We start from the raw sequence: 22,354 nt of genomic DNA, 5'->3' as shown, positions 1-22,354 counted from the left end.
TCACATGACAAAGGAGGATTTTGAAGAGTACTTGCGCATCATGTGTAGTCGAGTTCACACCCCTCCTACAATCTTTGCTACTACATCTAAACCGGTTGTTGAGGTTGGCCACCACTCTATTCATGGAGGACATATGACATATGGACAGCTAATAATCCATATTCTTCATCTCAGCTAGATCCAGTATTAGGTCATACAACCCCGTTGAGTCATATGAATCAAAACCCTCCCATGTTTCTCCTTTTGATCCAGTATTAGGTCATACAACCCCGTTGAGTCATATGAATCAAAACCCTCCCATGTTTCTCCTTTTGGTGTGCACGATCAGAATAACTTTCAGTATGTAAATTTCAATAGAGAGGGCTCTCGAAGCAAACATCCTTCATCAGGTATATCCACATCTTCTATCTCATTTGAGCACGTAAACCAATCTTCTCAAATTCCTTTCAAACCACCCACTTATGATTCACACCTTAATTTTCTCTCTTCTTCATTCCAAAACCTCGGATTGCACTCCACTTTCACATCCAACACGATCCTCCATCTCCACTCCTAGCACTTTCTCTTTCTCCACCTACCCTCACTTCACTACCTCTCTACACCCTGGTACGTCGTTAGGGGGAATGCGACCCTTTAACACCGTGCCTTACCCGCACCCACAAGTTAGCACATTTGTTTACCCTGGGACGGCAATGATGGATATCCCCCTCAAGCACCCCCTGCCCTCCCTCCTTGGGACACTCACCTCCTCATCTACCAGCCTCTCAGACACAGGGATTTCCATCTCTTGCATATGGTGCACCATACACACTCCATGGGTCACTCTCACGTAGGGATTTCCACCCTCTAACCCACATCTCCCTATTCCTCCTCCATGGGCTACTCATACGGTCACCATGTCCATGCCTAGTAGTCCATTCTCACTTTTGGATCCACTATGCACACTACACACATGCATGGTGGGCACTTTGGGATTCATTCCCAAGTGTACTTCACTCCCCCACCCTATCCACCCTACTCTCGTTACCATCTTTTCCATCCTACAACACTACCATTCTTGTTGCTACAGCCAAGTTGCCTTCACAAATAAGACTCGTTTTAACAGGTCGAACTTCACCACTTGTCAAACATCATGTAATACTTTGGGACCTAGTCATTTGTCTCAAGTCTATACTAGACCCCCGACTAGCTCACCTTAGTCATATCCTTCAATGTAGAGCCCGCAATGCAACAACCAATGTTGAGCTAATGCAAGGGTTTCTTTCTAAGTTCCACTCTCAATTACAATGTTTCCCCCCTGCATATAAGCATTGGAGTCATCTCATTGACCACTATGTGGTGCAAGATCATACTCAACATATCCATCTCAACTTTGAGCTTCAGCAGTTTTCTATTAAGGGGATGATCTGAGAGTCAAGTTGGCCGAATATTGGTGATTAATTCCTCACTAAGTTTGCCACCACTGGCTCACCAAAGTCAAATGACAATAAAGTTACATTCTTTTTTAATAAGTTGCCTAAAAAATACTTCCACCTCATCTAGCTCATCATCTCATTGCCCTAATTGCTAACTTTCTATGAGTTCAAGTGTGAGTTCTTGCACTATGCAAGGCTACACAATTAGGCCTACAAGAAGTCCTCCATACATTTTTATTTCAAGAGGGATCTGGTTGCCTCTTTTTCCCAATAAAAAATTGGCGGTGGCAAGAAATCACAAGTTGCGAAGGCAAGCCAAAACAAGGCTAACACCCCTTCCTCAGGCGGAAATAAAGAAATAAAACCCATCTTGCAACATTTTCCAAAGAAAAATAGGTTTTGCACACACTGCTAAAGATCGAGCCATGTGTACAAGGAGTGTCGTACCAAGGCTAAGGGTCTTACTCCTACAGAAACCTTAGCAAACCACTGTGATTGCCTCTACTCCCCCTAGATAGTCCAATGGGGCTATGCCTTCTTTTCCTTCCCCATTTGCACCTTCTACCCCTTTGGCCGCTAGAAACGTAATACGCGGATAGCCTCAACAACCTTTATCTTTTAGTACTCCTGAAGGATTAGCTAATTCTTCTACTAGCTCCTCACTCATTACACTCTTTGCATCCATTCCTAGGTCATCCTCTACACCTCCCTCTGAGACCACTTTTCCACCTCATCAGGCATTTCATTAGCAGTGATCTATTGATGGACATATGCAATGGTGGCCATATCCTTAGGTTTTCCTTATTTAGTCTTTTGCTGCATTCACTCGTACACACTCATTGCACATCTTTCATTTAGCGTTACTTTACTATTGTTGTTCTACTTTGGAGCATCTCGCCACTAACCTATGTTTCGTAGATTCTCATCTCTTTTGTAGGGTTTTGTATTTCAATGTAGGGCTGACATGCAGGTTTCTACCAATCCTTCCTAGGTTGGAGACTTTGGATTAGCACCATTCCTTTTCTAATTTCATCTTTCTAGGAGATTTTCTCTTCTACCATCATGGAGGCTTTCCCTCCTGAGGCGGATTGTGCAACATCCAAGATACGCTACATCAAATTAGGCCAAGTCATAAAGTTAGACCTATTAAAACAAGTCTTATCCATAAAAAAATGGTTCGCAAATGCAGTTGGATGGATAGTTAGGTGAAGCGGAAGATAAGTGAGTGGCACAAGGTGGAATTGTGGGTATCCTAAATGAGGTGACTGATTTATGTGTGGTCCAATTGCTAAAAAGGTGTAGGTTGGCCCACTTGATAGTAACAGATTGGCAAATTGTGTGGCCATCTAAGAAATGGAATAGTAGGGTGGGGCTTGAGACATGTGAGTGGGATACCCTTGCATGTAGGCCCCCATAGATGCTTAGTTTGGGATATTAATCCCCACCGTCAGTGCACCTCCACCACTTAGGTTTGCAAAAGAAAAGGACCTATAGGGAAGGATGTGCCTATATTTCAAGATCACCCCAGTGTGGTGTGGTTCAATAGGTGGAACGGTGAATGTGTGAGATCGAAGGATCGAGGTGCAGCTCAAAGTTTAGTAGACAATGCAAGAGTAAGAGAGACAGAGTGAAGCACGACGCCCAAGAGAATTGACTGAAAGAGTGTAACCAGAAAGTACAAAGTACAACCCTTAAACTTAGGGTTGTAGGGGGTGTTCACACCCGACACACACTAAGTGCCCATAAGTGTGTAACATAAGCACATAAGCACATACGACAATAAGGCTATAAGTCTGGGGGAAAAAACCTCTCCTACCGAGAGTAAAAAGTGCCCCAGTGTCCTACTGATCACCAACACTCCCATATGAGCGTAGGCGTAAGTAAAGCATGAGTCAAATACCCAACAAACCCCCCTGGAGTGAAGAGTGATCAAGAGTACAAGGATCATCCACCACCAAAGGATATCAAATTTAAAGCATCGCGAAATGCTTCAAATTTGTCACGAGGAAGAGCTTTGGTGAAGATGTCTGCCACATTACTGGTGGTAGGACAATAGACAAGGCTGATATCACCTGCATGTAGCCTCTCTCTGACAAAGTGATAATGGATCTCAATGTGTTTCGTGCGGGCATGAAACACTGGGTTCCGTGCCACTGCAATGGCACTCTGACTGTCAGTGAACAAAGGAGTAGGCTCCATAACAAATACATCCAAATCAGCTAGCAAGCGTCTAAGCCATACGCATTCAACTGTGGTAGTGAAAGCTGCCTTGTATTCAGCTTCACATGACGATGTGGCAATAGTGGATTGTTTCTTGCTAAGCCAAGAAATGCAAGAAGAGCCAAGAAAGAAACAATTGCCACTAGTGGAGTGACGTGTATCATAATCATTAGCCCAATCAGAATCACTGTAAGCATGTAACTGCAGTGGTCCCCCCTTGGCATAAAGCAACCCAAGAGATCGAGTACCCTGCAAGTAACGAAAAACACACTTGACAACTTGCCAATGTGACATAGGTGGCTGATGCATATACCTGCTCAAAGCTGAAACTGCAAACTGTATGTCCAGCCTAGTGTTGCATAGATAGATAAGACATCCAACTGCAGGAGTATATGTATGTATATCAAACAAATCACTGTCATCATGTAATGACAGTTTCAGTCTAGGTTCCATGGGAGTACAAACTGGCTTGCAATCCTGTAAGCCAAACTTCTCAAGAAGCTGCCCAATATACCTTGACTGTGATAGCCCAATACCTCGAGCATCATGTATGAACTGGATGCCCAAGTAGTAATGCAAAACTCCCAAGTCAGACATGTCAAAAGTTTGCTGCAAATTTTGTTTGAATGCTGAAATCTGATCAGCATGTGTTCCAGTGAGCAAAAGGTCATCAACATAAAGACATATAATCAGCATAGATCCCCCTTCTTTACATACATAAAGGGTAAACTCAGATGAGCTGTTTAGAAACCCCTGACCAAGCAAGAAAGCATCTATTTTTGCATACCAAGCTCTAGGAGCTTGTTTCAAACCATATAGTGCCTTTTTGAGCTTGCATACCAAATGTTCTGAGCCCTCAACTGCAAAACCAATGGGCTGCTGTACATAGACTTCCTCCTGAAGTTCTCCATGTAAGAATGCAGTCTTGATATCTAGCTGATGCACTGTCCAACCATAATGTGCAGCCAAAGCAATCATAGACCTGATGGTCGTCATACGGGAAGTAGGAGCAAATGTCTCCTCATAGTCAATGCCCTTTTTCTGTGCGTAGCCTTTAGCTACAAGCCGTGCCTTGTATTTATCAATGGATCCATCTGCTTTCCTTTTCAGTTTGTAGACCCATTTCGTTCCAATGGCTGTCTTCCCAAATGGCAAGGACACCAAATCCCAAGTTTGATTCTTAGTAATAGAATCCAATTCAGCTTGCATTGCTGCCATCCAATGCACACTGTGTTGTGCATCCTCATAACATTCAAGCTCTTCATTATCAAAAGTACTTGCTGCCATAACAAACTCCATGGTATGTGCTGAATCATGCAAACGAGTTTGCCTTCTAGTACGACCAGCCATGGGTGCATCCAAAGGACTATCTTGCATAGTCTGCAAAGACCATCTAGGTAACTGTCTAGCTTCCTGACTGTGTGCAAGCTCTTGTTGAATTTCAGTTTCAGCATTATGCTGAATATTCCGATCAGTCAATGGCTGAATTTCTGCACTTTCCATAGGAGCAGCTGGCTGAACATTAGGTTCATTTTCTGAAGCTCCAGCTGAATCACCAAAAGTAATGGGCAGCAGCCCTTCAAAAACATCACGGGCAGCCTGATATGTGTCCAAACCAGCCAAGGATAATTCTGATTTTTCATCAAAAACAACATCCCTGCTAACAAAAACCTTCTTTGTAACGGGATCATAGAGTCTGTAGCCTTTGCTCTCATTGCTATATCCCATAAAAATGCACTTAATAGCCTTGTTGTCCAACTTTTTTCTAAGGACCTGTGGAATATGGGCATAGGCAAGACACCCAAAGGTATGAAAGTGACCAACAGAAGGTTTACGGCTGTTCCAAGCCTCAAATGGTGTGATGGTCTTCAAGGCTTTGGTAGGGCATCTGTTCAAAATATGGCAAGCACACATGACTGCTTCCATCCAAAAACTATGAGGCAAGCTCTTTGCCTTCAACATACATCTGGCCATCTCCATGAGTGACCGATTCTTCCTCTCTGCTACCCCATTCTGCTGTGGAGTATAGGCAGTAGTATACTGATGGACTATGCCTTTCTGCTGCAAAAAGGAATTCAACATAGAGGACATGTATTCCCCCCCTCGGTCCGAACGGAGAGTCTTAATCTTGCATCCAGATTGATTTTCAACAAGTGCACTGAAAGCCAAAAATGCATCATATACTTCTGACTTCTGTTTCAAACAGTAGACCCAGCAAAAACGTGTAAAGTCATCAATGAATGTCACAAAATAATAACAACCACCCAATGACATGGTTTGCATAGGCCCACAAACATCTGAATGCACCAATTGCAATCTGGTTGTTGCTCTGAAAGCAACATCACGAGGAAATGAGAAACGATGCATTTTTCCTAAAATGCATCCCTTGCATAAGTGCTCAGGAGGTCTCTCCAAGAGAGGTAAGCCATCCAGCATCTGAGTACGCTGCAAAAGCATCAAGCTGCCAAAGTTTGCGTGCCCCAAACGAGCATGCCATAACTCCGCCTGTATCATAGCAGGAGTAAGAGTGGATGTCAAGTATGCCGTCTGATCTATTGAAAGAGCATCCAACTCATATAAACCATGACACAAAGATCCTGTCAAGACCAAAGTCATGTGTTCTTTATCTCTAACCATGTAATGGTCATCATCAAATGTGACCTGCAAACCACAACGTGCCAAAGAAGAAATAGAAAGCAAATTCTTCTTGATTCTAGGCACAAACAAAGCATCCTGTAGGCGGAGAATAGAGCCATCAATGGCTGTGAGCTGAATCTCCCCGATACCACGAACAGGGTATGATGCATTATTGGCACACTGTACCGATTTCCCAATGGGAGGTGCACTAACTGAAGCAAACAAATCTCTGCGATATGTAATATGTCTAGAAGCACCATTGTCAAAGAACCAAGTGTCAGCATCCTCTGTAGAGCTAAGTGCTCTATCGGCCCAAGAGATGTCATAACTGCAAGTATAAAAACAATAGTCCCTGTCCACAACAAAGGACGCGGACTCACTAGCAGTGGAAGGAGTAGTAGAAACAGACATTCCTGACTCCTTCTTCTCTTTGGGAATGCGCTTCCTGCACTCAGTGATATAGAGGCCGGGCTTCTTACAATAATGACATTTTCCGTTTTTAGCTTGCATCCCCCTTTGTGTCTGATTCTGCGATGTGCCTGAAGTGCCAGAACTCTGTGGAGCATTTTTCACCTTGCTGTTTTTGCCTTTCTATCTTGCCACAAAAGCCTACTCAGAGACTATAGCATCCACACCACTATTTTTCCGTATTTGCTCCTCCTCTAGAAGCAAACTAACCAGCTGAATAAAAGTGAGTGGGTTCTTAGCAATCCTCATGGTGAGGTTCAATGTAGTATGAAAAGACAAGTACGAAGGAGGTAAGGAATTCAAGGTGATGGATATCAACTGTGCATCCGAAAAATACTCATCTACATTCATGAGCTGCTCCCTCAAGTCCTGAATCTTATTTAAGTGATCCTACATAGAATCACCCTCATTCATCTTCAAAGTCTCCAACTCTTTCTTCAAGAAAGAGATCTGAGTCTCATTCTTTCCTGCAAACATATGCTCCAAAGTCAACCATGCATCTCGTGAAGAAGATACTGAACGAATGTGAGGGATGATGGACCGTTGAATTGCCAGAGCAATCAGCAATCAACAAGGCCTGTGCATCACGTGTATCCCAAGCTTTTTGAGCTGCAGTTCTTGGAGGAAGTGGCTGAGGTGGAGCGGGCTGAGGTCCCCGTTGTCCGTGTGCGCCATGGGGAGGAGGAGTAACTGTTGGGGGTAAAGGCGTCTCCGCCGTGCCGCCCCGTGTATTACTACACTGACAGTACCCGCCACTGCACACTGCAGGTGGCGGGCGCCCGTCACGTCACTTTATTCTTTATTCTTTTAGTGATAGTTTGAATAAAGGAAGGCCCGGTCACACATTGTGACTCTTGGAGTTCCCATTTCTTGTCTCTCTCTTTCTTGCTCTTGCTCTCCCGCCATAGCTCGCGTGCAAGCTTCGATCCTTCTCACCTTTCAACTGGTATCAGAGCTTGGTATTCTCTTGCTCGAGCTCGACTCGGTGCTTCCCGACCTTCGCATCGACTCGCTTCACGCATTGGGTCTCCATCCCGGCAGCCATAGCCGACCTCTTGAGCTCCCGACTCTCCCCGGCTTCCCGAGCTCCATCCTGGCCTTCTTGAGCTTCATCAGGGCCTTGCCCTTGAGGTATTGCTTCAACATTTGCAGGCATTTGAGTGTATTCTCAGATTGAAACAGGGCAGGAACAAAGGGCAGCCACTCTTCTTGAGCTCCATAGCTCATATCTTCCCTCCCCTTTGCATTGGGCCTTCATGGCTTGGTATGTGCCTACCTTGGGCCATCATTGAGCCCCCCATTACCCCCTTTTCAGCCCATGTGGAGCAGCAGCAAGTTCAACACCAACAGGGCAGATTGCATCATTTTTTCCAGGCTTTGAGCACTCATCTACTTCAGCTCCACACTTGGCCATTGCTTCTTGCTCTCTACCTTGATCAAGAGGGCTATAGACTTCATGTTTGATGTCATTCAAGCTTTGGGCATTGGTCTTGATCATTCGGGGCTGATCTCTTCAAATTTGGGACTGTTATAAACTGTCATAACAAGCTGAAAACAGGGCAGCACCATTGGCATTAGCATTTGTTGCTTATACTCCATTCCGGTTGTGCTATTTGATGCCCGTATGCGGTCTACATGATGCCTAGTGCCTTGAGAATGTATGCACATGATTATGCCATGATTTTGGCCTGAAATATTGGCTGATTTGGGATTGTTATTTACTGTTATACAGTGCTGGAAACAGGGCAGCCACACTTGGCATTAGCATTTGATGCTTATACTCTACTCCGGTTACCTTATTTGATGCCCGTATGCGGTCTACTTCCTACCCGGATGTATTGGGGATGTATGCATTTGGTTTGACCATGATTTTGGCTCGAATTCGGGGCTGAAATATACTGTTTAGAACAGTAAATACATGCTGGAATAACAGTGGGCTGAAGGTACTTTACATGCTTTGGCACTTACCTACCAATACCGGATGTATGCTTTGAGCTTTGGCATGATGTCTTTGACATTTGGGGACGGCTTGGAGCATATGTATGAGATTATGGGATGCTTTTGAGCTTCGCATTAGCTCCATCTTCACTGGCATTTGGACCGACTTGGCATGCTCGTGGACCGCCTATGCCTCATGTCTCTGCTTGACAGTTAGGCTTTTGCATTACATGCTTTGGTTCGTGACATATGCTATTTGGTTCGTGTATGCCATACCGACATTTGGAGCTTGGATTTGGATGTATTTGAGCATTCCCAGCTTACTTGATCACTGATCTTGGTTGCTATTTGGATGTCATTGAGTTGACTGAGAGCTTATTTGGGCTTATGTATTGCTTCATGGTTAATACGACCGGTGCTTCATGTATGTCATGCTCTCTTGGATGCGCTTGATGCATTGACAGGGTCACTTATCACTGGTGCTTTCTCTTGGGTTGTTTGAGCTTCTAAGCTCGCTTTGTATGCCTTTTGTGCCAGTGGGAGCATTTTACATGCTTGCTTGACCTTTGATAGTTGCATGCTATTGGAGCACTTACATGTATTTGGAGCAGTTTATGTCTTGAGCAGCTACATACGCATTGAGACTTTGGGATCATACTCCGATCTTTATGGATATGCATTGATGTACTCTTGGTTCACAGGATGCTTATGAGCTGAGTCTCATATTTGGATATTTCTCTTTGAGCAGACACCTATTTGTGTCAGGTTTTGGCAGTTACAGGAACACTTTGCCTAGAGTGTCTGGGGGTGTGCCTTTCACTGGCAGATGTTATTTTGACATGCTTCGGTGTTGAGCTCATGTTCTTTTCACTGTCATTGGCCTTGCTTATGTCCGTTTCATGCCGGCTTTGAACCTAGCATTGTTTGCTTGACATTGGATCCTATTTTGGGACAGTTTGCTCTCTAGACTGCATACCTGCAATTTATTACAGCAAGCAGTTATTGGTGGACTGAGGTGTACTTTTCATGCTGAAATATCCTGATTTGGTGTACCGCACCTAGTACTAAGTGGGCAGCAACTTTTGGCACACTTTGCTCACCCTTTGGACCCCGTTTTGGTCATTTTTGGGCAGTTTCTGCAGTAAAACAGCAAGCAGTTTTGGACTGTTTGGGCATTTCCAGCCTGCATAATGGCGTCATCTTCGCATGATAGTGCCATCTTTAACATTACAAAGTTGGATGGTACCAACTACTCTTACTGGAAGAGTCAAATTTGGCAGGTCTTGGTGCAGAAATCTCAGATTAAGCCACTTCGGTTGAGTGGGGAGCAGCCTGAAACTATGGACAATGACGACTGGCTTGAACTTGATGAGCTATGCAAGTCCACGATTGTATTGTCTCTCACTGAACAGGTACATTATAATGTATTTGAGGAAGCACAGAGTGCATGGGATCTATGGAATAAGATCAAGAATCTTTATGATAAGAAAAGTCCGGCGAGTCAGATGTACTGGTTGAAGCAGCTTATGGATCTGCGCATGAAGGATAATGCGACTATGTCTGCTCACTTGAGCCAGTTCCATGCTATACTGAAGAACCTGGCTTCGCAGGATATCACCTTTGGAGAGGAAGTAACTCCTCTTTTCTTGCTTGGGACTCTGAATGAGTCATGGGATGTTTTCCGTACTGCTCTTTGTGCCTCTAGTGCTACTCTAAAATTGGCAGATGTTGAGAGTGCTCTTCTTCAGGAAGAGGTGAATCGCAAAAACTTGGATGCCTCTCGTGGTAGTCATGCTTTGACAGTTAGAGGCAGGAATGACAGGTATGACCGTGGTAATGGCCGAGGTCGTGACTCGCAGAAGGGTCGGTCTAAATCTCGTGGTAAGTCGCGTAGTAAGTCGCGTGGGCGCAATGCAAATGTCACTTGTCATCATTGTGGGAAAAAGGGCCATATTAGACCACAGTGTCATGAGTTGCGCAATGAGAAGCGCAAGGATAAGGGGAAAGAGAAAGTGCAGAAGTCCTCTGATCGCAGCATAGTATTTGCGAAGTCCAGCGTCAAGATTGAAGAAATTAATGTCATGCAGACCAAGGATTCCGATGGTAGTGATGAGTTCATACTTGCAGCTAGTTCTTCTGATGCTTCACACTTGACTGAGACACCTAGTATGTATGCACAGTGCTGGTTATTGGATTCAGGTGCGTCCTTCCATGTGACGCCTTACCGTGAGTGGTTCCACTCTTACCGCTCTATATCTGGTTCAGTCAGACTTGGAGACGACAGGTCTCTTGACATTGTGGGCATGGGTAATATTCAGTTGCAGTTTTCCACTGGCAGTTCATTTTTGCTTAGGGATGTACGTCATGTACCTACGCTTATGCGCAGTCTTATGTCTGCAGGATAGCTGGATGATGCAGGATTTCATGTATGTTTTGGGGATTCTGCCTGGAAGATTACTCGTGGCAGACTTGTGCTTGCTAGAGGCGCCAAGTCTGGCAGTCTCTATCCTCTTGTTGTATCTGGGTCTTCCGTAGACCATGTTTTGGTAGTGGGCTCTATCCCACATGTATCACTTTGGCATGCTCGTTTGGGGCATATGTCTTTGAAGGGAATGAAAATGTTATTTGGTTTGCAGTATCTTCCGCCTTTGGACTATGTACATTTTGACTCGTGTGATCATTGTCTTTATGGTAAGCAGAATAGGTCTACGCATAAGAAATCGGGTAGGCCACGCATGAGTGAGCCCTTGGCATTGGTGCATTCCGATGTTTGTGGGCCTATGCCTTGCATGTCTATGGGTGGCGCGAAGTACTTCGTTACCTTCATTGATGATTTTTCTAGGAAAGTGTGGGCTTATCCCATAAAGCAGAAGTCCGATGTCTTGGCAGTTTTTCAGAGATGGCTTGCTCTTGTTGAGAACCAGACTGGGTATAGGCTGAAATGCCTTAGGACAGATAATGGGGGAGAATATGTATCGCATGCTTTTGAGCAGTTTTGTGATGACAGGGGTATTAAGCGTCAGTTGACCGCCCCTTACACCCCACCCCAGAATGGTTTGGCTGAGCGCATGAACAGGACTATTCAGGAGCGTGTGCGCTCTATGCTTAGCCATGCAGGCCTACCCCAGAGTTTTTGGGCTGAGGCAGTTAGTACGGCAGTGCATGTCATAAACCGATCGCCTTCCAGTGGATTGGATTTCCAGGTTGCAGAGGAAGTTTAGGTTGGTAAGCCACCCTCTTATGCGCATCTCCGTGTTTTTGGATGTGAGGCATTCTGCCATGTGCCCAAGGACAAGAGGAGTAAATTGGATCCAAAGAGCATTAAATGCATATTCCTTGGCTATGGTGAGTAGGAGAGATGGGCTATCGCCTATGGGATCCGCAGGCGCGGAAAATAGTACGCAGCCATGATGTCGTCTTCCATGAAGACAAGATGCACAGGCAGCCTGAGAAGGTGGTTAAGATCCGCAGAGTGATCTTTCAGGAGGAGCCTAGAGCTCCAGCACAGCCAGTAGTACAGCCTACAGCAGTTCCTCCACAGGGCCAGGGTGTTGGACAGGCAGTTAGACAGGCAGCAGAGCCTACGGTGAGACGGTCTGCTAGAGACAGACGTCCACCTGACAGATTTCAGCCCTCTATGTATTATGTTTTGGTTACAGATGCAGGAGAGCCTTTCACTTATGATGAGGCTATGTGCAGGGGTGACAGTCACTCCTGGGAGAGGGCTATGCAGTCTGAGATAGACTCCCTGCATAAGAATGAGACTTGGGATTTGGTTGCCTTGCCTAAGGGCAAGAAGGCTTTGCCATGCAAGTGGGTGTACAAGCTGAAAAGTACCCCTGGACACCCCAAGCCGGCATACAAGGCTAGATTGGTAGCAAAGGGTTTTAAGTAGGAACATGGTGTGGACTTTGATGAGGTCTTCTCTCCTGTGGTTAATATGACCACCCTGCGCTTAGTCTTGGCTTTGGTTGCACAGCTTGACTTAGATCTATATCAGATGGATGTCAAGACGGCTTTTCTACATGGGGACTTGCATGATGAGATCTATATGGATCAGCCTAAGGGCTTTGTAGAACCTGGCAGGGAGCACCTAGTGTGCAAGTTGAAGAAGAGCTTGTATGACTTGAAGCAGGCACCTAGGGAATGGTATCATAAGTTTGATGCCTTTATGCAGTCACAGGGCTACAGCAGGAATGCTATGGATTCGTGTCTTTACACGAAGAAAGCCCGTGATGGCAGTTTGCTTATCTTGGTACTCTATGTTGATGATATGCTGATAGTAGGGAAAGCTCATGATGAGCTAGATGCTCTTAAATCTTAGCTGAAGAAGAGCTTTGAGATGAAGGATTTGGGACAGGCCTCACATATACTTGGGATGCGCATTAAGCGCGATAGGCATCAGGGACTTTTGTATCTCTCACAGCGGGAGTACATTCATAAAGTCCTTGAGCGCTTCCGCATGCAGGACGTAAAGCCTATTGGCTGTCCATTACCTTCTTATGTGAAGGTATCACAGGCCGATTGTCCGCAGACAGATGAGCAGAGGGCCGAGACGGCCAAGATCCCTTATGCTTTAGCCGTGGGCAATTTGATGTATGCCATGATAGCCACTCATCCAGATATTGCGCATGCAGTTGGTGTTGTGGCACGCTATATGGCTACACCTGGCAGCAGACATTGGGATGCCGTGAAGGGTATCATGAGGTACCTGAAGGGCACATCAGATATGTGTATTTGCTATGGCAGCCAGGATACAGGGGTCATGGGGTACACTGACTCCGATTATGCAGGACATAGATAGTAGGAAGTCCACTTCTGGCTATGTATTCACCTATGCTGGAGGGGCTGTCTCTTGGATGTCCAGGGTTTAGAAGTGTACGGCTTTGTCTACCACTGAGGCCGAGTATGTTGCAGCCACTGAGGCTTGCAAGGAGGCCATATGGTTAGGCCGTCTAGTTGCTGACCTTGGGATTGATGCTACACCTACACTGCATTCGGATTCTATGAGTGCCATTCAGTTGGCTAAGAATCCGGTCTTCCATGCGAAGACGAAACACATTGAGGTGAGGTATCACTTCATACGTGGTGTCGTGGAGGACAAGTCTGTTGACCTTGTCAAGATCTCCACTGACAAGAATCCTGCAGATCTGCTCACGAAGAGCCTCACTACTGAGCGCTTTGCCTTCCTCAGGAGGTTGATGGGCGTTGGATGAGATGTCACCTTTCCTCATCCCTTGTACCTATGTACATTTGTACTGTCTTTTCTTTTTTTCTTTTCTCTCTCACTAGGCAGATTCGTCTTTAAGTGGGAGGTTGTTGGGGGTAAAGGCGTCTCCGCCGTGCCGCCCCGTGTATTACTACACTGACAGTACCCGCCACTGCACACTGCAGGTGGCGGGCGCCCGTCACGTCACTTTATTCTTTATTCTTTTAGTGATAGTTTGAATAAAGGAAGGCCCGGTCACACATTGTGACTGTTGGAGTTCCCATTTCTTGTCTCTCTCTTTCTTGCTCTTGCTCTCCCGCCATAGCTCGCGTGCAAGCTTCGATCTTTCTCACCTTTCAGTAACGGGAGCTACAACTCCCGGTCGACTTTCCTCTCCACTGATATAATCCCATAAATTCTTAGCCACTAATACATTCTTCATCATGAATGACCATAGTGAGTAATTGTTTTTGTCCAATCTGTCTTCCTTGGATACATACGTAAAGACATCACCTCCCTAATTTGCCATGATGACAAATTTCCAAAGACAAATGAGCAATGTCAACGCAGTAAGGATTGGAAATCTGCAAATTTCCAGAAATTGCAGCAAACACACTTCTGCAATTAATGTGCAAGGGCGTACTCTGTCAAAAACTGTCTTTTAATGCACGCTTCCCAAGGTGCAAACAGTGCTCAGCAACACTGTTATATCAAAATCCCCAAAATTTTTGCCAAAATGTCTGTCAAAACAGTCTTTCTGTGACTGTAACAGCAGTTCATATGCAACTGTCTTCAAAATACACAAAAGCCCCAAAATTTCTGATGAACCAGTCCAAAAATTTGCATCAAATTTATTGCACACCTGTATCCTGTATGCTGTGCCTACCGCGTATGAACCTCCTCTTCCAGAAACTTTGTTCTGGACTAAAATAAAAAAAATTGTTTAAAAAAAAATACCTGACGTGGTCAGGGCGGACGATCGAATGTCAGGTCACTGGTCGTTGGTCAGATTGCAGGCGAACGGGATAATCGAGCAGACGTTTACATTGACAGGGCGTGTTTGGTGACGTCTGCAAACAACTGGCGGCGCAAGCTGACAGTCAGGCGGGCAGTCAGGTGGAGGGTCTGACGACTTGGAGCTCTGCAGGCAGCGCTTGAGCTGGCGTCGCACCACAGTCAGACGAGTGGGCTTCAGGCAGGCGGTGCAGGAAACGGGTGGCCCTGGAGTCAGGTCGCGCTGGTGACAGGCGGTGCCCAAACCTGATGAGCTGGTGTCTGGAGGCAAACGACGAGCTGCACGTTGGCGACTGGAGGCAAACGACGAGCTGCAGGGTGATGACGAGCTGGAGGCTGACGACGAGCAGGCCTGCTGGCGACTAACGAGCGCCCTGTGCACGCTGAGCAGACGCAGGGCTGAGGACACGCTTGGCTGAGATGGCGGCTCCTGCAGGTGCAATGGAAGCATGCACGTACAGGGTAAAACTGACGGGGGCTGCAGACAGTGGGAGCTTCAGTCTGCAGACTGCAGACTACTCTGATACCAAATGTGAGATCGAAGGATCGAGGTGCAGCTCAGAGTTCAGTAGACAGTAAGAGAGTAAGAGAGACAGAGTAAAGCACGACACCCAAGAGAATTGACTGAAAGAGTGTAACCAGAAAGTACAAAGTATAACCCTTAAACTTAGGGTTGTAGGAGGTGTTCACACCCGACACACACTAAGTGCCCATAAGTGTGTAACATAAGCACATAAGCACATACGACAATAAGACTATAAGTCTGGGGGAAAAAACCTCTCCTACCGAGAGTAAAAAGTGCCCCAATGTCCTACTGATCACCGACACTCCCATATGAGCGTAGGCGTAAGTGAGGCGTGAGTCAAATATCCAACAGAATGGTGATGTAAAAGATGGTGTGTATAAATGTGTGGAAATAGCCAAAAGAAGGGTGAAATGGGTGGAATTGAAAATTTAGAGTTGATGTAATAGAAGTGAATGGAGGATGAATGAGTTTGTTGTGGAAATTGAATTGAAGATGAAGAAGCACCAACATCAAACTAACTATAAGATGCAAAACTTGAAGAAAGGCTTGAAGGAGGGTTATCTTTTTTTTAAAAAGCACCTCTTCTTGTCTATACATACAAGAATCTATTATTGTATCTACATACAAAAATATGTCCTATTCAGGACTAACACTAGTGTGAGCAAATTGAAGAGTACCTTCTTCTTGATTATTACTAAACCCTGCATGTAAGTAGGAACAAAAGAGGTGGAAACAAAAGTGTAAACTTGTTTACATGATATCAGAGAGGCAAGAGAGATAGAAAATGAAGGTTTATACTCTCACTATCTCTTTCTTCAATAGGGTGGCCAAGCCCAGCTGGAAGTTTTGTTGAACCTGCAAGATCTTCACATTTGTGCACAGAATCTAAAGGGAGATAATTAGTGTTACCTTTAATTTTTTGTTGGGCTCGATGCTTAAGGATCAAATCAAATTTGGCCCCATGAAATCTCGTATGGTAGGTAAGTGTAAACTTGTTTACATGATATCATAGTGGAAGGAGAGGTAAAGAAAGAAGGTTTTTACTATCGCTGTCTCTTTCTTCGGTAGGGTGGCCAAGCCCAGTTGTTATTGGGCTTGATGCATAAAGATCAAATCATATTCAGCCCCACGAAACCTCGTATGGTAGGCAAGAACCATGATAGTTGAATGTTTCTCCCATGAAATCTCATATGGTAGGTAAGAACCATGGTAGTCAGGTTGTTTCTCTTTCCTCGTTGGAATTTTTGGGAGTGATTTGGGAATACTACTCATGTTCCGTTTTCGATATAGGTCGTTCAAGACATTGAAGTTGTGCTGAAGAGTTAAAAGTCATCTACCCTTTGGAGTTTATTGTCTCTGATGCCAAGCTTTCAGATCAAGACTTAGGTTTCTTCAAAGAGTACCTAGCTATGATACCATGTAAAGAAAATACTCAAGCACCAAAGTTAAAGACAAGTGTTCAAAAAAACACAAAGTGATGACAATAGAACTCAAAGTGAAGAGCAAGTCAAACATAATGAAGAATGTAACAAAGCTCAATTTAATAAACACACAATGCAAGAGTGAATACAAGACCTCAAACTCCCATGTCTCAGAATTGACCAGGGTGAAGATAAGCAAGAGAGTGTGTCATACTCAGAATGGATTCTGAATCACAACAAGCAACCTTTGGAAGCAATCAGCAGCTGCAAACGCAGATCTGGAGTCTAGATCTGGCTGATCAGAGGCAGTTGTGGCAAGGTGGTCTGCACATAGATGAAAACACAATGGACGCAGCTGAAAACACAAGATATATGGCTTGCAACTGCTCCTGAACTAACTCAAAGTGCTGGGAGGCAGCAGGCTGCTGTAAATGCAGCTATCCACTGCACTTTAGGTGACTGTCTGGTGATGGAACAGTGTAGGCTGAACAGGGCGGCTGCTGGCAGCAGCAAACACAAGACTGGGAAGCACCTGAATAGGGTGGAGAAGATGGCAACAACTGCCAGGAAGGTTGTCTCAAGCTGATGAAGGTTTGGTTGCACCATGAACTAAAGTATCCACCAAGGAAGGGGTATATACAGCAGTGGAGACTGTGCACCAGCAATCTGCAAAACAAGGATGGGCTGAAGTGACTGTGCAGCCTTCTATTTATAGATGTGGATCCTCCCAAAGTTTGGGTATCGGCTTATGGGACAAACTCATAAAGTTGGGTAACTTTTTAGTTTTGGGGCTGTTTAAAGAGCTAATTAAGGTTTTAAGTTTGTAATGTACCTTTTTAGCTTAACAAACGCTAGACATGTTGCTACCCTAGAATTGTGTCATTGTGTATGTATTTTCAGCATTGTTTCATAGGCCGCTTATATTATTGCTATCTTCACCTCACTAATGAGATGACATTAGACATGGATGTACTCTGGATTGTCTCATGATAGGCTAGATTGGCCTTATGCAGACATTAATCTCTCTTTTTTCAAAATGGGTAATTCTATTAATCACAATCACAAGAGAAATACAAGTGTCATGGCTCTCTCTCTCTCTCTCTCTCTCTCTCTCTCTCTCTCTCTCTCTCTCTCTCTCTCTCTCTCTCTCTCTCTCTCTGTGCACACGTGTGTGTCCATGCACATACGCATGCATGCACTCGCACAGCCATACCTACCAATCCTCAAAAAATTGCTGATGGTTTAAATAGCAACGGGCCAACTTGAACATGTTGTAGGGATCTAAAGCTCAAGCATCAGAAATGTTTAACGTCAGAAAATCAGCAAAAGTGGCCTTCCTAATTTAGAAAGAAAAGAGGCACACAAAAGCAGCAAGCTGTGTAAACTTGCATCATACCTTGGAACATCATCCCCACACTGTCTGGCAACTAGTACAAATCCCGCCACAATGTTTTTAGCAAAACTTGCCCTTCTAACCTCATCGTTTTGTTTACAAACATGAATAAATAGGCATGTAAGCTTGTCTGCAGCAGAATGAACTTTTGAAGAAGGACCCCCATGCTCAGCTGTTACAGAATACAAGGCAGCTTCAACCGCAGCAACATCCATCAATTCCTCTTCCAACCTGTTGACTATCATTGTCAAATGCAGGGCTAAAGCTTCTGCAGTGGCAACCTTAGTAGCGCATGCAACCTGCTCCGTAGCTTCCTCTACCAAAACTTGATCCTCCAACTGTGTGCTGCTCATACCTACAGTAGTATGATGACAGTTTTGGGGTTTTTCCATCTTTTGAAATTCCCTTATCAAGTGTAGCTCTTGATTTCCTATGCCACCTTGACCTTTCTGGATTTCTTGAGTAATCTCCTCTTGGTTATCCTTTCTTGGTGGAGGTACATGTGTAAAACTGAGTTCTGCCACAATGTCGCTGCTGCTTACATCCAAATGAGACATGTCTGAATCTTCCCTATTACCTCCAAAACTTCTCAAGAGTACCATTGGGCTTCGTGGCAGTCCTTTCGGTTTTTGCTGTTTACCATCTTCAGCAACTATACTTCCAGGAATGCCAAAAGGGATGCTATCATCAACAGTGAGGATGGTGGCATTTGACAAGTTGGCATCATGCTCCAAAATTGCATCATCCTCTCCAGCAATCTCTTTTAGTATAGCCATGGTACTGGTAGCACTTCCTGCTGCAAAAACATCAGCGTCAACTGCTTCACTTGATATTTTCCCACTTGGACGCTTTCCTTCATCTGCCTTAATGTCCATAGTGGTAGGAGCACGTGGAGAGCACAAGGAAGTTGTGCTAAGGTGTTCTACAGTAGTGGCAGGAGATTTATGTGTTCTGTTTACAGGGACCGAGTCCAGAGGGCTTGTAAGCTCCTGTAAAAGAGATACTACTCTGTAAGATCAGTCCATTTCCTGCAGCCTTGTCAACTGGGGACATGATTCTTCTCCGTGAAAGAAGAAAATTATTGATTCTTGAAGAATATACTCAAATTTTGTTGAGAAAGCAATATGTTTGAGGTTATTATCGGGAATTACCTCAGCTGTTTCCTGGACCTGTGAAGAGGCTAAGCTCGTGGAAGTAGGATTGGATACACTAGAAGCCTCCTTGGATGTTGGAGTTGGGATCTCAGTGTTGACTTGCCACGTTGCTTGGGGTTCTTCTCCCTCCATAGCGACACCTGATGATGCATCTAACTTGATAATGGAAACGTTGCTGTCAGTAGCATAACCTAAACCATTCCAGTGATCTTGTGACTTTCCTGCTACAGAAGTTCGCTGTCCTTCTCCATTCAAAGAGACAGTTGATGATGCGTCCGAAATACTATCGGAAAAATTATCATCAACAGTTTCTTCTGCCAAGGTAAGGTGCAAGGTTGGATTTATCCCTTTAAAGGAGGAGGAAAGCTTCTTCGAGATTGTGAGAGGGACCGATAAAATGCGAGGAAGCTTATCGCCAGAAATGCATGCTGCCATGTCCACAGAAGCATGAGCAAGAGGCTGTCCTTTCAGGTTGTGCGCTTCGAGCAGCTTGAATTCGAGGGAGTCGGATTTCCTAGATCTAGTTCGATTAGGCATAGCCACCTTAATCTCAAATGATTGTTCAAAAACTATGGCCCCTCCTGCGACCTGCAGTTCCGAGCATCCTTCTGATGCTGCACCACTGCGCTCCATCGCTGTAATGGCCACGGCCATGCTGCTGCCAAAGATTTTATCATGTCGACTCCACCTGAGTATCAACGTGGAAGCTGGTAAAGAATTAGACGGCTTGAGATCTGAGGCAAGCGGCCAAGGCTTGATTTCCTGAACACGAATGTGAAGATGACGTTGCGAGCTTGCTTGGGAGGGCGAAATCGAAGCAGGATCAGCAGACGAAGAAGAGGAGGTGCTGCGCTCCCTTCTATTGCGAGAACCGAGGCCAAGGACCATATTGGCGAGAAAGGCCGAGAGAAGAGATGCGAAAGTTGAGCGTCAAATGAGGACTGAGGGTTCAAGTCAGAAGCGGATAGATATGAAGCCTAAAGAGAAGTATCGCCCGTTGATACTGTTAGCTTCTGGCGATTATGACAGAAAAACAGACGGACAGAATCAGCTGTGAGCGTCTGGCGAGTATAATAGACAGACTGACTATGGCGACGGATGGAAAAGACGGCTGGCCATGACGACGAGAGCTTGCCGGCCTCGTAGTAACAGGAGCATTGCTAATTTGATACCGTCTCTCTCTCTCTCTCTCTCTAAGGCCCTGTTCCCGTGGGCTTCAAATTGAACGCGCTTTCCAGACACATAACGTGACTAGAAAGACTAGTTGCGCACCACAACGCTCCCCTCCACCCTCTCTCTAATGAGCCTTTGATGGAGCAAAACAAGAGCCCATCCGCACCATACATGTGTGTCATCTTGCATTTAGAGGGCTTTTCCACTGTGAGTTTGAAAAAGGGACATGAAAAGGGCACTTCAAATGCGCACCACAAAGTCTGAAGCACCGTCCCATGCTACTTAGGACGACAAGGATGAACAATTCAATAGGTGATGTGTAAGTGGTAGTAGTGAGAGGGTGAAGCTAAAAAAAGCGGATGACCTCCTACTGTTAGTGATGTGGTTAAAATTGTCCTTCTTGTTTCATAACTTTTGCTAGCAAAAGTTTCAAAAAAGGAACGAAGTTTCTTGTTTTCTTAAGATTCCTTCCCAAACACACCGTGGGAAGAGAATAGTTTCAAGAAAATGGTCAATTTTGGCCTCCCAAAATTATAATAGGAAAGCCCTCTTACCTATTTAGCAAATAGGCACAAGTGAGATTACCTAAAAGTTGTTAAATGACATTAGTTAGTGATGGATTCATAAGTTGGCACATAAGCTTGATAATATTGTGGCAAAGGGCTACGTCCAACAAAAGTGTATTGACTTTGATGAGTGGGGCTTGGCATGTTGATGTGGCGTGGATGGCTCACATGAAAACTTAACATTAGGTTCAAACATGCGGGATGTCAACATTAACTCATTGCATGGCATGGTCACTTTATTTCCCTTCATAACCTCTCTTTCATTCTAAAAAACATGAGTACCTTGCCATCACCCCCACTCACCACCACCATAGCACTATCTTCTCGCGATCATCATCATGCAAAAACATCAAGCGTGTTATCAAAGCTTATGTCAGGGTTTGTTGTCATAGCTTGGATGGGGGTTGCCTCCAAGATAGCAAGACTGTGGCACAATGAGATAGCAAGAAAATGCATGGGCTATACCACATCCTAGTGGAGGATAAGAAGGGAAGCAAAAAACATCCAAAGTCAAGGAAACTACAAGCACTCAAAGCAAGCTAAAGATGAGGGGACCATGCAGTAATAGGAGGGAAGAAGCGACCCATTTTTTGAAATATGGAAGAGAAAGACAACTACCTCTAGGCTTTGTGACACTCTATGCCTACTATATGTTTGTAAGAGGCAACATGTTACAAAGGTGGGCAAGCATAGGTGACAAGAGCCAACCTTGAGGCTAGAGATATGTGTGCCTTTTATTGCTTTCCTTCAAATTTGGGTCAATCCGCCCCCATTTATTAACTTGTTATGATTTTAACAAGTGCTCATCAAGTAGGGTGAAAAGGAAACATTTGTTTAAGAAGAAGAAAATGGCCTCATAAGATGACATTTCGAAAGTTGTTGCACCAAATGGACAATGAAGAAGTGCAATGTACCCATAAGGCACCTTGGTTTACATGTTTGCACCTTAGTTTGCTTGTTGCCACTAGGTTTAGTTCTTGCCTAAGTTCTAGCAAGTGGCCAAGCAACAATGTAAAATAGATAGCTACTCTTAGAAGAAGTAAAGAGCCCAATAAGAGGGCATTCAAAAAGCGATTACAGCTTGCAGGAAGTGCAAGGTACATGTGGGTGCTCTAGTTTAGCTATTGTTACATGGTTTTCATATAGGTATCGATTCATGTTAGTCATCATGTGGCTTTAACATAAGGGATTTTTATTGGATTTAGGGTTACACAATAGGA

General features: G+C 44.8%; 1 protein-coding gene across 4 annotated transcripts in view; it reads right to left on the bottom strand.

The window, feature by feature from the left end:
• LOC148030214 (uncharacterized) overlaps window positions 1-20,486 on the bottom strand; it is a 161,446-nt gene extending 140,960 nt beyond the window's left edge. For all 4 annotated transcript variants that reach the window (XR_015692143.1, XM_087686485.1, XM_087686484.1 and 1 more), the window contains exons 1-2: window positions 19,393-20,486; window positions 18,245-19,230 (exon numbers count right to left, since the gene is read on the bottom strand). Coding sequence is in view for 3 of the 4 variants with exons in the window: in XM_087686485.1 (XP_087542611.1) it covers window positions 18,245-19,230; window positions 19,393-20,283 (1,877 nt within the window). In the remaining variant the exon portion in view is untranslated. The remainder of the gene's footprint in view (window positions 1-18,244; window positions 19,231-19,392) is intronic.
• Window positions 20,487-22,354: the final 1,868 nt, after the last annotated feature.

This window comes from Lygodium microphyllum, chromosome 10, assembly GCF_053477565.2.
Source record: "Lygodium microphyllum isolate KBCC chromosome 10, Lygodium_microphyllum_v1.1.10, whole genome shotgun sequence".
NCBI lineage: Eukaryota > Viridiplantae > Streptophyta > Polypodiopsida > Schizaeales > Lygodiaceae > Lygodium > Lygodium microphyllum.
Note: the sequence above shows the minus strand (reverse complement) of the source record. Positions and strands in the feature narration are given on the sequence as shown.